The sequence below is a fragment of the Ursus americanus genome, chromosome 4, assembly GCF_024610735.1.
Source record: "Ursus americanus isolate L20-20 chromosome 4, mUrsAme1.1.p, whole genome shotgun sequence".
NCBI lineage: Eukaryota > Metazoa > Chordata > Mammalia > Carnivora > Ursidae > Ursus > Ursus americanus.
The window spans coordinates 44389620-44402212 of record NC_142130.1 but is presented as its reverse complement, the minus strand read 5'-3'; the positions used below and the strand labels follow the sequence as shown (position 1 = coordinate 44402212).

At 45.7% G+C, this 12593-nt stretch overlaps 1 protein-coding gene across 1 annotated transcript; it reads right to left on the bottom strand.

Moving 5' to 3' along the window:
• Positions 1-301: 301 nt before the first annotated feature.
• GCSAM (germinal center associated signaling and motility) lies at positions 302-11788 on the bottom strand. The gene is made up of 6 exons (XM_045785217.2): positions 11648-11788; positions 8477-8545; positions 5687-5731; positions 4638-4684; positions 2910-2938; positions 302-2023 (listed from the first exon to the last, which is right to left on the bottom strand). The coding sequence occupies exons 1-6, from the start codon at positions 11674-11676 to the stop codon at positions 1709-1711; spliced, it is 534 nt and encodes a 177-aa protein (XP_045641173.1). The 5' UTR covers positions 11677-11788; the 3' UTR covers positions 302-1708.
• Positions 11789-12593: the final 805 nt, after the last annotated feature.

Genomic DNA, 12593 nt, shown 5'->3' with positions numbered 1-12593 from the left:
ACCGACTGCCTGAAGTCTCAGCAAACGTGTGTTGACACGTCCAACCTCATGTCACTGGATTTCTCCTCACTGGCATTCAGCACATTTTAAATAACAGTTATTTAACTTTAGTTACTTTGGGGGGCAAAACAGTAATTAGACACATAATGTTATCTACTACTTTGTCAACAAACATCTGCTATTTTAACATCCCTAAAATTAGGACAATGGCCATGGGTTAAATAAAACAGGAAGTAGAGAACACAGGTGTGAATATAGAAATAGTCTAATTTGCTAATTATTCTTGGTCTCACTCATATCATTTGTGGTTTAATATTTTCATGCCAGTTTATTGGTACCAGGTCTTACGAGTTACAACAACCGAACACATTTCTGTTAAGTTTATCTACAAGTATCATCATTTAGGCCTGGGGTTTACAATTTTTTTTTTCTGAAAAAGGCAAAAAAAATATTTTTGGCTTTGCAGGACCTTCAATGTGTGTCACAGCTACTCAACTCTTCTGTGGCTGAGCAGCCATTGACAGTGTGAACATGCATACAGCATAAATGATTAAGCATGCCTGGGTTCCAGTAACATTTTCTTTATAGAAAAAAAAAAAGACAGTAGGTCCGATTTGGCTTGTGGGTCACAGTTTGCTGACCCCTGTTTTAGGGGATGGATGGAATTCTAGGAACAATGAAGAAAAAATCAGGAAAAATAACCAGAACCTACATAGAAAGGCTCATTAGAGAAGGGGAATGTGTGTAGGGGGGTGGGGGTGTTATTTTTCCCACATGGACATTTTTTTTCATATTTTATACATGACCTATTAGTTCATCCCGCATACACCACACAGCTGAGTAGAGGCTCTTCTATGTAGTATGTCGGAAGAGTGCTGAGTTGGAAGCCGGGAAATCAGGCTCTGGATAAAGTTGTGTCACTAACTTCCAATGTATATTGTGCTACTCCTCTGAGCAAAAAGGATAATGGGGTTAGAGTGTCTTCATAGGTCTTTCTACTCTGTCATTATCTAATGCTATGATTTCCTTGGTAAGATTTCTAGGAGAAATATGATGGTAAGAAAATATGAATTAAAATTATATTAAAAATTATGTAAAAACCTGACGTAGAACTTACTCATTCAACCCATATAACTAACAAAGGCAGGAGGGTCAGTGGGTCAAAGGACGTGGCTAAGGGGCATGGGGTGAGAGGAGCACACAGGTTCCTGCCCAGAAGGCTCTGAGTGAGGGGTTGGGCCTTCAAACGTGTGGAATGAGTGGACTCCCCTGAGCCCACTTAGTACGATGGGTAAAACTACCCTGTGACTCCAGAAGACAGTTATGTGGACATTTTATGAGAAGAACCTGGACAGAGGAGCAGACCCTTTGTGATGGTCATAGCTGTAGGGGACCAAGCAGCTCCTCACGCCACTGAGCAAAGTGACCCATTTCCAAAGCCATTTGGAATCAAAGATGGCTACTCCATTCCCAAAGAGTGGTGTTCAGGATAGGTGGTTGGTCTTTGGATGATGAATATTGAGCTGGATCTAAGAGGCCCTGTGGTTGGCAAACCAGATTCTGTGGAGACCCCTGTAGTAAGGACTGCTGTGCGTGTGGAGAAGGGATAAGCCTGAAGAGCTCTGGACCTCACGCCTGCTTCAACCAGAGCCTTGAACCCCCAGTTTTTATTTACTGGTATTAGACAAGTGCTGGTCCAACTATTTCATTATAAGTAGGTAACCTGAGTCTCCAAAGGTAGCAGAGGTAGGTGTGGCTGCTGCAGGGGGTGGAAGGAGATTCTCTGAGGCATGACAAGTTCATACTCCTCTTCTGGGGAAGAAAAATGCCTTGGGGAGGAAGGCACCTGGAGGAGTGCATATGAAGTCTCGGTTTCTCCCAAGGACTTCCTGGGTGTCTCGGTCTTAGGGGAAACATTCTCATAGCACCCCTCACTGGAGATCTCTGATGGCCTTCTCCCGGGGACGCCGTGATTAATGAGGGTGTAGCAGAGATCCTCTGAGGAGCTCTGGTCAACATTGTCCTGTTGGTGAAAGAAGAACCTTATCAAGAGTGGGCCTCTCACCATTCCCTTTATATACTCCAGGCTCAACACAGACCCAACCCTGGGCAAAATGTCTTCTAGGCCCATCTCCCCTCCATCTCTTGGCTGTTTTTCCTAAATGGCTGCTCCGACCCCAACCCTTAGCCCAAGCATCCAGAGAGCTCAAGCCACCCGGAGTATTCAGCCTATGAAGGCATTTCCTCTCTGCCCTGTGTTCCAGAGTGACCCCTGACTATCCATGTAATTCCCAAGTCTCAAGCCCTGAGGGCAGCCCATTCTTATATAAGAGAACAATCTGAGGTCACCTTAACTTGACTGCTTATGATATTTAACCACTCATTCTAGAAATTTTTGCATTATTAAAAAGGTAAACCACTCAAGAGAACCTTCTGGTCGGTGGAATCTCAGGAGATAAAAAGCAAAGCAGCAAAGTACAAGAGGGAAAGCTTGGGTCTCAGACTGAGGCTTGGTTTTGAATCACGCCCTTGACTTCTTGTCAGCTTGGGGAGACTGTCAGTTAATCTCTCAGTTTTCTCATTTGTACAGCAGGTGAAATAATAGTGCCAGTCTTGTAGGGTCGCTATAATAGTGACATCAGACACTACAGGCGAAGCTCTCAGCACACTGCCTGGCATCAACAAAGGGCTCCGTATGTGTTAGCCCCTTCCGGTAGGATGTACAATAGAGGCGGGGGCTGTTGCTGCCACCAGGCCCCATACAGGGCCCTGGGCTAACAAGCACTGGCATCTACAGTCTTTCTTTCATAGCAAGGTTTGAAGGTGTCTTGGAGGCCAACTTCTGCCCTCTGGGGTATCTGCATTGCCACTGGCATCTCCGGAAAAAGGCTCAGACATGTTTGCATTACCTGTATGGGAGCAGATGACATTCCTTTATCTGGAGAAAGAAAATACAATCAATTTCAAGTCATTGAAATGGAGATTTGAGAAGAAAGGATGGGGAGTGTGTGGGGGGTGGGGGCTGGGGGAGGGTGGACATTGGGATATAAGCAATCACAGAGCCCAACAATAGCCCATCAGGCTATGTTGACCTGCGACACACCCCTGGGGAGTGATGGGGCCATCTAAAGAAAGCAGAGCTGTGTTCAGACCGAGAGGCTGATGGGAGTTTTGGAAAGGAAACCACACTTCGCTCCATTCCCCAGCCCCTCCCTCCCTCATACAAAATTCATTTCATACCTACCCTGTACCAGGCACTGTGGAGACAAAAATCAGAAACAGTTCCTGTCCTCAAGAGGCTCACAGGCTAGCACAGAGGCAGACAAAGACTCCCGAGGATCCACAGTGCAAAGGAGGACTGTCATGTCTACTGCAGGCAACAGGGGATGATAGTAGTGGGGGGCTGGTGCTCAGGAAAAGCTTGACGGAAGGAAATTCTTAAATTGAGCATTCCCGTTCCTGAATTTGCTAGTAGATACACACAAAATCAGGCCAATTTTTTCAAAAGCCAGTTTATTTAAAGCCAACTGGCTCTGGCCACTCAGCAAAGAGGCAAAGGACACACTCGCTACCCCCCTTGCAAACACCCCAACTCAATAAGCCAACGTGAGCTTTCACATGGAAGCCACGGGATGCCCTCCTGCGCAGGTGGTGGGTGTACCCCCGCAGGCCACCTTGTTTATTATATTACGGACATCCCAGAGTATCACATGTCCCTACCCCCCCCCCCCCCGGCCATCTAGGACGTCCCTGATTATCACTACAAAGGAATGGCTGGAAGTTTTAGCATTAGAGGTCTTATTTCCACCATATTTTCCTCTGTGGGACATTGGGGTTTCCTGGGACCCATGATTCCCCTGGGTGACGTTAGGGGTGGGAGGGCTCTATTATTCACTCATGCACTTTACAGAGCTAGTTTGCAAGACTTGGAGCAAATGAATTAGGACGCACTCTTTAAACCCAGGAAGGCAGAGGCAAAACTCCATCACTTTTCCTCTTTAAAAATGCAGTGGCCTGACCTCAGGCCTATAATTCCTTCCTCTCTTTCTCACATGTGATGCTATTCACCTTCCTCTCCTTCTTGAATTCCTTCTCCTTAGTAGCAGCGCTCTTCTGTCTCCAGAGATCATTGCCTCATCCCCTAAGCGATCTTCCAGCCTCTGCTCGTGCCACGCGCTAGTCCCATGTGTTCTCTGCAGAGCAACCCAGGTAAAGTCCTTTCATGTAAAGGGCATCATACTGGCCCCTGGTTTAAAGCCTCTCAATAGTGCTGTGGTTCTCAAGACAAAATCTCCAATCCTAAGCTTGCCCACAATGCCCTGCCTCTCCTCATTGCTCTCTGTACCCCTCACTGGCCCCCTCACTGGCGCTTGGTCCCTCCACCTTTCCAGATATTGTTCCCAATTCTCCCCTCTGACCTCCAGACCTCAGGGAAGATGCGGAGATCTGTAGTCAGTTCCCACTTGGATGAGCTCACAGTCTTGAGGAGAGAGACACAAGCGACTGGACGAATGACACAGATCCGCGCATAAGTACTGCCCTGGAAGGCTCCCAAGCAGCTTGGGAAGCACAGAGAAGGGGCGGTGTGGAAATGTAAGTCTAGCCAAAGTAGGAAAGATGAGAAAACAAAGACTTACTCTCCATTGAGGAATCTGGCTTTGCTTTACGAATGCATACTTTTTTCCTGAAAAAAGAAAAGGAAGGAAAATTGGTGGTTTCAATATTCAGAAACTCTCAAAGGAAATGACACTGGACTCTGAAATCTTATCTTTAATTCTTTCGTTTGTTAAAGTTATACCTCCTTTAGCTTCGAGGAAAAAGAAGATAGATAAAAGGAAACATGAAAGATAAGACCAGGTAGAAATCTCCACCTTGGTGTGTGTGTCTCTCTCTCCTCCCTCCTCTCTTTTCTATGGGTTGAGGTGGAATTGATTTATAAATGCAGAACTATGGTGATGTCATCTGTAACTATTTGGGGGATATTTTTTTCTAACAAAATGTCAATTTCTTTTATATCATGTGACATAAGGAGCCAAGGTTATTTCCAATTCCAACCCCAAGCATGATCTCTGATCTCCAAGCAAGCAAGCAAACACGGCGCATGTGAGCACAGGGGTAGCTACTTCCTAGAGACGAGTCCCCCAGAGGAACAAGGTCTAAATACACTGGAAGCTCATTATCATCTCAGGAGACGGTGACATGGGCACCAAGCAGCATGACCACACGTCCCGCTTTGCTTAGGGAGTCTAGTTAATGTCTGTATCAGTCACCAGGGACCCTGAACTATTTTTAGCATGTCTTTCACTCTCAACGCGTTCCCAGGGTGGCAGAGGACTGGTAGGATCACCCCGGCTGTGAGCTCCCTGTGCAAGGGACGGAAACATCTGCCCCTCTACATGGAGTGTGGCAACCGCAGGCTGAGGAAGGGGTCTTTCTCTCCATTGTAGCCACTTTCATCCTTGCTTCTGAGCCTTTCCGTTTCGAGGAGCCCCAGCAAGACGGTGGTTCCTGTTTCTCATCAGGCTCGAATTGTCACTTCCCTGCCTGGCTCTCAGATGACTGGGTCTGGGGAGTCACAGGCTTCCCCTGTGACCACAGACGGTGGGCAGTTACAGGTGATTTACAGTAAATACCACATTGAAACCGCACTCAGGGAAAGAACTTTTGAAAACAATTCTCCACTCACCACGGAAGGCAGAAACACCCTGCGGCAACGTAGCGGTCCCAGCATCTAAGACAAACGAGAGACGAGAGACGACACAAAGCACGATGTTGGTTTCTGCAGCTTTATTAGGGTGACTCCCTTCCTTTTGCCAGTTCTGTGAATAACCTTTTTTTCTCCCCCCAACCCCAAAGTCAGGATTCATTCTAGAGGACTTGGACACTTCGATCATGCTAGATTGATTCCTTCCTCCCAGGACATTAACTGCCCCTTTGGAAATAGGAAGACGATGCTTATCAACCCTAATCCGGGAAGGAACTTCCTCCTGTTGATAAGCAATCGTCCTCCCATTTCCAAAGGGTCAGTTAAGGTCCTGGGAGGAAGGAGTCATCGTAGCATGATAGATGTGTCCAAGTCACCTAGAATAGCTTGCTCATCCCAGATTTCAATGATTTACTTGGCCTCCTGTGACGAAGGACACACAAGAGTCATCTCCAGGGAATCGCAGTCTAAGTGTGTGGAGATTTGAGAAATTTCTTTCTGGTACGGGTTAGACAATATTTATAGCGAATTCTACTGCATTCTGAATTTCTCCTATTTATACCATATTATAATTGTACACCACATTGTAATTGTTGGTTTGAAAAAAACCCAAAACAGCTCAAAATGGTGTCACTTGGACTGAGTTCCCAAGCTTAAAACATAATTGAATTGCAGTTTCGACCTCCTTCAGCAATGTCGTCTTCAGCCGTCAGCCAGGAATTCTCCCATCTGCGCCACTGAGTCTGTCACCTGCGCCTAGGTGAGATGATCTGCATGATAAGACTCCTTGCTTTTCCCCTTAGGAAGTGGCCTCGCCTGGAATAATCCTTTTCTTCTGCTAATAACTTTCTTGTCCCCACCCTCCTTCTATAAAAACCTTCCGGTTTGTGTAACTCCTACAAGAGCCTCTCTACCTGCTAGATGGGGCGCTGAGGATTCGTGAATCACTTCGTAAAGACAAGTAGATCTTCACATTTCCTTGGTTGAAATTTGTGATTTAACAGTTCATTTGCATATAGATTTATTTTGTTCATCGAGGCAGAGATCACCAGCAGGTGCCAGAGTGTCTGGTAAATTTATTTTCAGTAAATATTTGATAAACGAACAAGTAGCCAAGAACAGAGCAACTCTAACTGGCTCGGGTCATGCAATCTGCCTCCTTGACCCAAGGGACGGGTAAATTAACAGGACTTGGGATCTCTTTCATGGTAGGCAGAAAGGCTCGGGATCTTTCTGCAGTTAGACATCCAGGCTGACGTCTAAGTGTCATGCTGGGCATCTTTCTGAACTTGAGTCATAGCCAACTACCTGCGTAGATGAAGGTGAAAGCCCTGCATGTCCCAGGAACACTATGTAAAAGCATCTGTAGAGGACCACCCAGAAATATCACCCGAGGTGAGCTTCCCAGGGAGTTCCCTTGCAAAGGGCGCTGGAGCAGAGGCTGTGGGCACCCGCGTGGCACGGTGTTCTGATGACTACCGGGGGTCCCTGCACCCTCAGGGTTTGGGGGCTGAAAGGCATGGCTCCTCTTCATGCTATTTTCAGCCATGGTTTCTATCTCCTGTTTCTGTGGCTGAAGAAACACCAGAAGGAAACCACTGAACCTCGCCAGTGCTAAGACACCGGGTTTCCTGAGAAGATTTGGGTGATGAAAAAAAGCCAATTTTGAGTTACTGACTGGACCAGGATCTCTGGAGAACTTGACCCACAGTTTCTCCGTTGTAAAATGAGGATGCTTCCACCGCTTACCTCATGGAGTTGTAAGGGTCAAATGAAGATAAATATGGGCAAAAGCTGTTTTCAAACTGGTTATTGACCCCACTCAATTTTTCTGTGATGTATTCTTGCATTTCAACTTGGGTATTTTGGTTTGGGGTGGTTTCTGCGCGAGACCAGATGCATCCCTGGGACGCCGGGCTCTGTGCAGGCAATTCCAGGTTCCCGTCTCTTATGCAAAGCTTCCTTGGCCCCCCAGTCCACCCAGCCTCTCCCTTGTTATAATGCTCATGACACTTCTGGTCTGTTTCATGATTTGGACTGTATGCTTTAACACATGTCCAGGGATAGCCCCCCAATACATGATCCTTAGCTTACACTGAAGACACGTACCCTTTTGGGGGATCTTTGGGTCCCCAGCTCCTAACACAAGCTTTGGCTCAGTGGTTGCTTTTTAATTTAATTGATATTCTTTAAAGAGCATCTCCTGAAACCATGGGGAAAGGGCAGATAATTCTACAGGCCAAAGAACAACTGGCTTTGCCACTCTTTGGAATTCTTGGACCCTGAGACCCTAGTTCCATATTTTAGTGATTCCCTGGCACTCAATGGAGCTGGTCAGAAAGGATTATTGAGGAAGTCATGGCTAACAGCATCCGGGTAATTGCAAGTGTCTCTCTCCACAAACCTTTCAACAATCATGATGATGTGGGAGGTGTGGTCCCCTCAGAAACAGGAACTTAAGGGTTTAAAACGGAAAGGTCAGGATGGGGCTTGAGCACAAAGGTACTTGAGCTAAATAAACAGAGGCAGCAGGAAATAGCGGTCCTTTTTCTAGTTGCTAGAGGTTACCCTAGGCTCCTAGCAAAATGGCACATCTCCTGTCCAAAGGTTCGAAGTGTTTTTGTCTTTTGTCTCGTCTTCAGATTGACTATGATTACAACTGCTGCTGGGCGAAGCAGGTGCTCCATTGTGGAGAACGTGAAGTCCGGGACCCGACAGACTTTACTCTTCGGGGACAAAGGCTGGGAGAAGGTTTGTTGGATTTGTTCTCACCTGGACGTTCTGTGTTCAAAGCTTTGATTTTTCAGAGTCCAGGTTATTTCTTGAGTGTTCTGCTGGCACCTAAAACCCAACATATCAGGTATGAGCTAAGTTCTTCCTTTCCAGGCGTCCCTCCTCAATCCCCAAGTTTTCCAACTTTTGTCATTTCCACCATAACCCCAGCATCACATTGGCTTCCACCTGTTCCCTCAGAGCATCTCTTTAACATACATGGCCACCTTTCATCTGACCAGTCCTCTGTTGCCATGGCAACAGCTCCCCCCACCCCCCCCGACGTTCTCCAACCAACCCCCACACACAGCCTGTCCTAAATCATTTGTTCACACATGGCTGGGATTGCTCATGAGGACCATGAGAATGTCAGTGTATGGAGAGGCCTATCCGCTTGGCGGCGGTCTTCGGGATGGTGCGCAGGGATGGGGAAGGGCACTGGCCTGTCTCACGTAAGTCACCATCTTTCACGGCACCAAGGCAGAGAACATGGGGTAAGAGGAGAAGAAAGGATTAAATAAACAAGATAGATTTGTTCCTTGTGTGGGTTGGGTTTCTGCACAACCTTTTTTCCACTTGTAGGAAAAATTTGAGAATATACAGAAAAAGATTTGAGAATATACAGAAAAAGAAACTAAAAATTAAATACTACTGGGAAGCCTGGGTGGCTCAATTGGTTGGACATCTGCCTTTGGCTTACGTTATGATCCCAGGGTCCCAGGATCGAGCCCCGCTCAGGCTCTCTGCTCGGCGGGGAGCCTGCTTCTCCTCCCCCTCTGCCTGCAGCTCTGCCTACTTGTGCTCTCGTCTGTCTGTCTCTATCAAAATAAATAAATAAATAAAATCTTTAAAACATAATTAAATACTACTTACTATATGCTTATTACTTTCTCTCAACCTCTCTCCACACACACACCGACACGCACACTCCACTTACTAAATGTATATAACACATACATTTTATATGTTATATTTCATTTAATTTTAGAATAAATCCCTGAGGTAGATGTTATGATTCTATTTTTTATCAATGAGAAAACAGGTAAAAAATGTTAGGTGACTTGTCTGAGGACCATCAATCAGTAAGATTCTGAGCTCCCCTCATAAAGGACTAGGTGCCACTCTGCTCAGGGAGTGGGGGGAGGGGGCTCTCCGTGGCTTTTGTAAGGAATCTGATCTGGAGAACCATGGGGGGGGTGTGCTGACTGGATGCTAAATAGGAGGTAAGGGTGAAATTGAAAATCAGATCCCAGGAAATAAAAGCCTTTGAAAATTATACAAGGGAGACATTTTAAATCAGCATGGAAATGAAGATGCTGAGCCAACTGATGAACTATTTGGAAAAAATATATATATGTGCGTGCATGCGTGCGTGCGCGTGCGTGTGTGTGCGTGCGCGCGTGTGTGCGTGTGTGTGCGTGCGCGTGTGTGTGCGTGCGTGTGTGTGTATGCATATGTGACACCATATAGTGAATGTATGGGGCTACATGTAAAGCAATAAAACAGAAAAATGATACTGTGGATGCATCTTACCTTAAGATGGGGAAAGAATTTCAAGCATAAATTGGTAGAAACCTAAGAGCTTTCTAGATTTAATTCAGTTATGTTTAAGTAATAGTAAGCAAAACATAAAAAATTTGCACAGCACAAGATATACAGACTAGAAAAAATATTTTTTGTAATATGAGAAAGGGCTAATTTCTTCAAAGTACGAATAGCTTATACTATCAGTAAAACAAAGTAGGACCAAAATCCAAAACAAAAAATGGGCAAAAGGCAGTACGGGCTCGTCACAGAGGGAGAAATACAAATGACTGATAAATACAGACACTAAAATAAGGACAATGTATCTAATGTTGTCAACAGTTATAACTGTGATCTACCGTTGTATTTTCTTTATCCTTTATGCATTTTTCAATGTTTCTACAACTAACATGTATTTATGTCCTAGTCCTTCACCCCCACACCAAAATTCTAAAAAAGAAAACCAAACTACAAATGTCACATCAATCATGACTTTCTTAGTCACGTTATATCTGTATTTTGTTTTATTTTTCTTCTCAGGGCAGTAATTTCTTCATGTTTCCAATCATCCATTACACTCTTTTTGGGTGCCCACTATTTGTCAGAAATGATGCCAGGAACCGGGAATTCAAGCATGACTAAGAAAGAGTCTCTATGTTTGAGGAACTCACACACGGATTTGGGAATAGGGATTTATAAGCTGATCACACGCCCGGGCTGCAGAGAGCTCGAGGCCTGTGAGGAACCAGGGAGGAGTTTCAGAAAACACTGGGTTTCAGGGAGGGGCAGGACACATCCCATGGGTTCACCAAGCCTCCTTTTGGCAGGTGGCATTTCGAGTCCGTGTCTTAGCTCCCAGGGGCAGGAACCCAGACTTGAGATGCCAAACATAATTCTTAAAATCCTCCCTTCTCCCTGTCCCCGTGAGTCCATTCTCCCTAGACCACCTCACTAGGGATTGTTTTGGGTGGAACTAATTTTTACAATGACTGCTTTGATGTTAATGAAGATGATGGTCCCCCAAATATCTTAGTATTATTGAACCTTACTGTGTGTAAGGCACTGGGAGAGCATCACACCCACTAAAACTTCCAAGGTGGGTATTGTATTATTATTTCCTCTTAAAATTAGGAAACTGAGGTCTAGAAAAAGTAAGCCAAATTCTTGACCGATTTTAATGACCTCTGCTTACCCATTGCAGGGAATGTGCACCGGATGAGGCCTCACTGTGGGTAGAAGCTGCTAACTATTTTGAACTAAAATAGTAATTAAAAGAGTAGTGGCGCCTTTGAGCTCCTTGCAGGCATTAAGAACTCAGGAGACCATCCCTGCTGCCCCCACCCCCCACCAGCCCTCAGAAAGTTGTTCCATTTCTTAAGTCATGGTTTACTGCATTGACCTCCCCTGATAAAGTCCTTTTGCCTTTTAGGGGTTCTTCACCAGCTGTTGGCTCACTCCGATTCTGGGGAGAAGGGCACCCTCATAAGGAGTTGAACTTAGTGTCGGACCTTCAGTAGGCACTTAGTTTTTTTTCAGTTCTTAACCAGTTCCCTCCCCTTGCCCAAAGACCCCTTTTACTCTTTTTCTCTTTCTGGCGGCATTGCTCTGTCCCATCGCCCCGCTTTCCCCTGGGGAGTCTGGACTCACCTGTTCTCCCTCAGCAGAGAGTTCCCCATTCTCTCAGTTCTCCTGGTGACTTCCCCTCAGCCAGCCTGGTGCTCTAACGGGGCAGCTCCTGACTTACTGTGCGTCGTCGTTCTGGCCACCGGTGTTGTGCCGAGAGCTGAAAGGAGAAGAGTACCTCCCTGCGGCTGGAGGAGGACCCCAGGGGGAGGAGAGTCTGAGGTGCACGCACACACAACTTCCTAAAATGTCAGAGCCCGTAAAGAGGAGCAAATTTCACCACCCTGAGATATGCCTCTTTGGTGTTTTGATTATTTTAAGTTGGTTTCTTTAAAGAAACTTCAGCTATAAAACAAGCTCTGAAAATCAAGTAACAATTACTCTACTGTAAGAGACTTGTACATTGACAAGGGAAAGCTCCGTGTGTGAGGGTATCAGGAAGAGGGAGCTCTAAGTCCCCAGAAGCCCTTACTAATGCACAAGGCAAGTCAATCCGCATAACAGCATGGCCCTTGTTTACTGTGATTTTTCCTCCTACAACAGACCCTCCATCCCCACCAACTTCTTTTGTCTTTGATTGAAGATGGTATTTAGGGTGATGGCTTCAGCCCTTTGGGGGAGTTGCTCAGTTTCCATGAGTCTCTTCCTTACATACAGGAGGTATACATGTTATCAAGCTTTTGTTTTCCTCCTGTTAATTTGTGTCATGTCAATTTAATTCTTAGGCCAGCCAGAATAGAGGAAAACTTTTCCTTCCCAACTCCAGGCTACTGGCCTTAACCAGGAGCCATTGGTCAAGGAGAGCGTTGAGCTTCTGGGGAAGCCCCATCTGCAATTACAGACAGGCCATGGGAGTTTTTCACTTCAGATTTCCTAAATGTATTAAGCCACTTTGTAGCCTTGGAAAAGTCAGAGGGGGGATTTTTTTTTTTTAAAACAAGAAAAGGTTAAAACAAGTTAAGTCAACCCA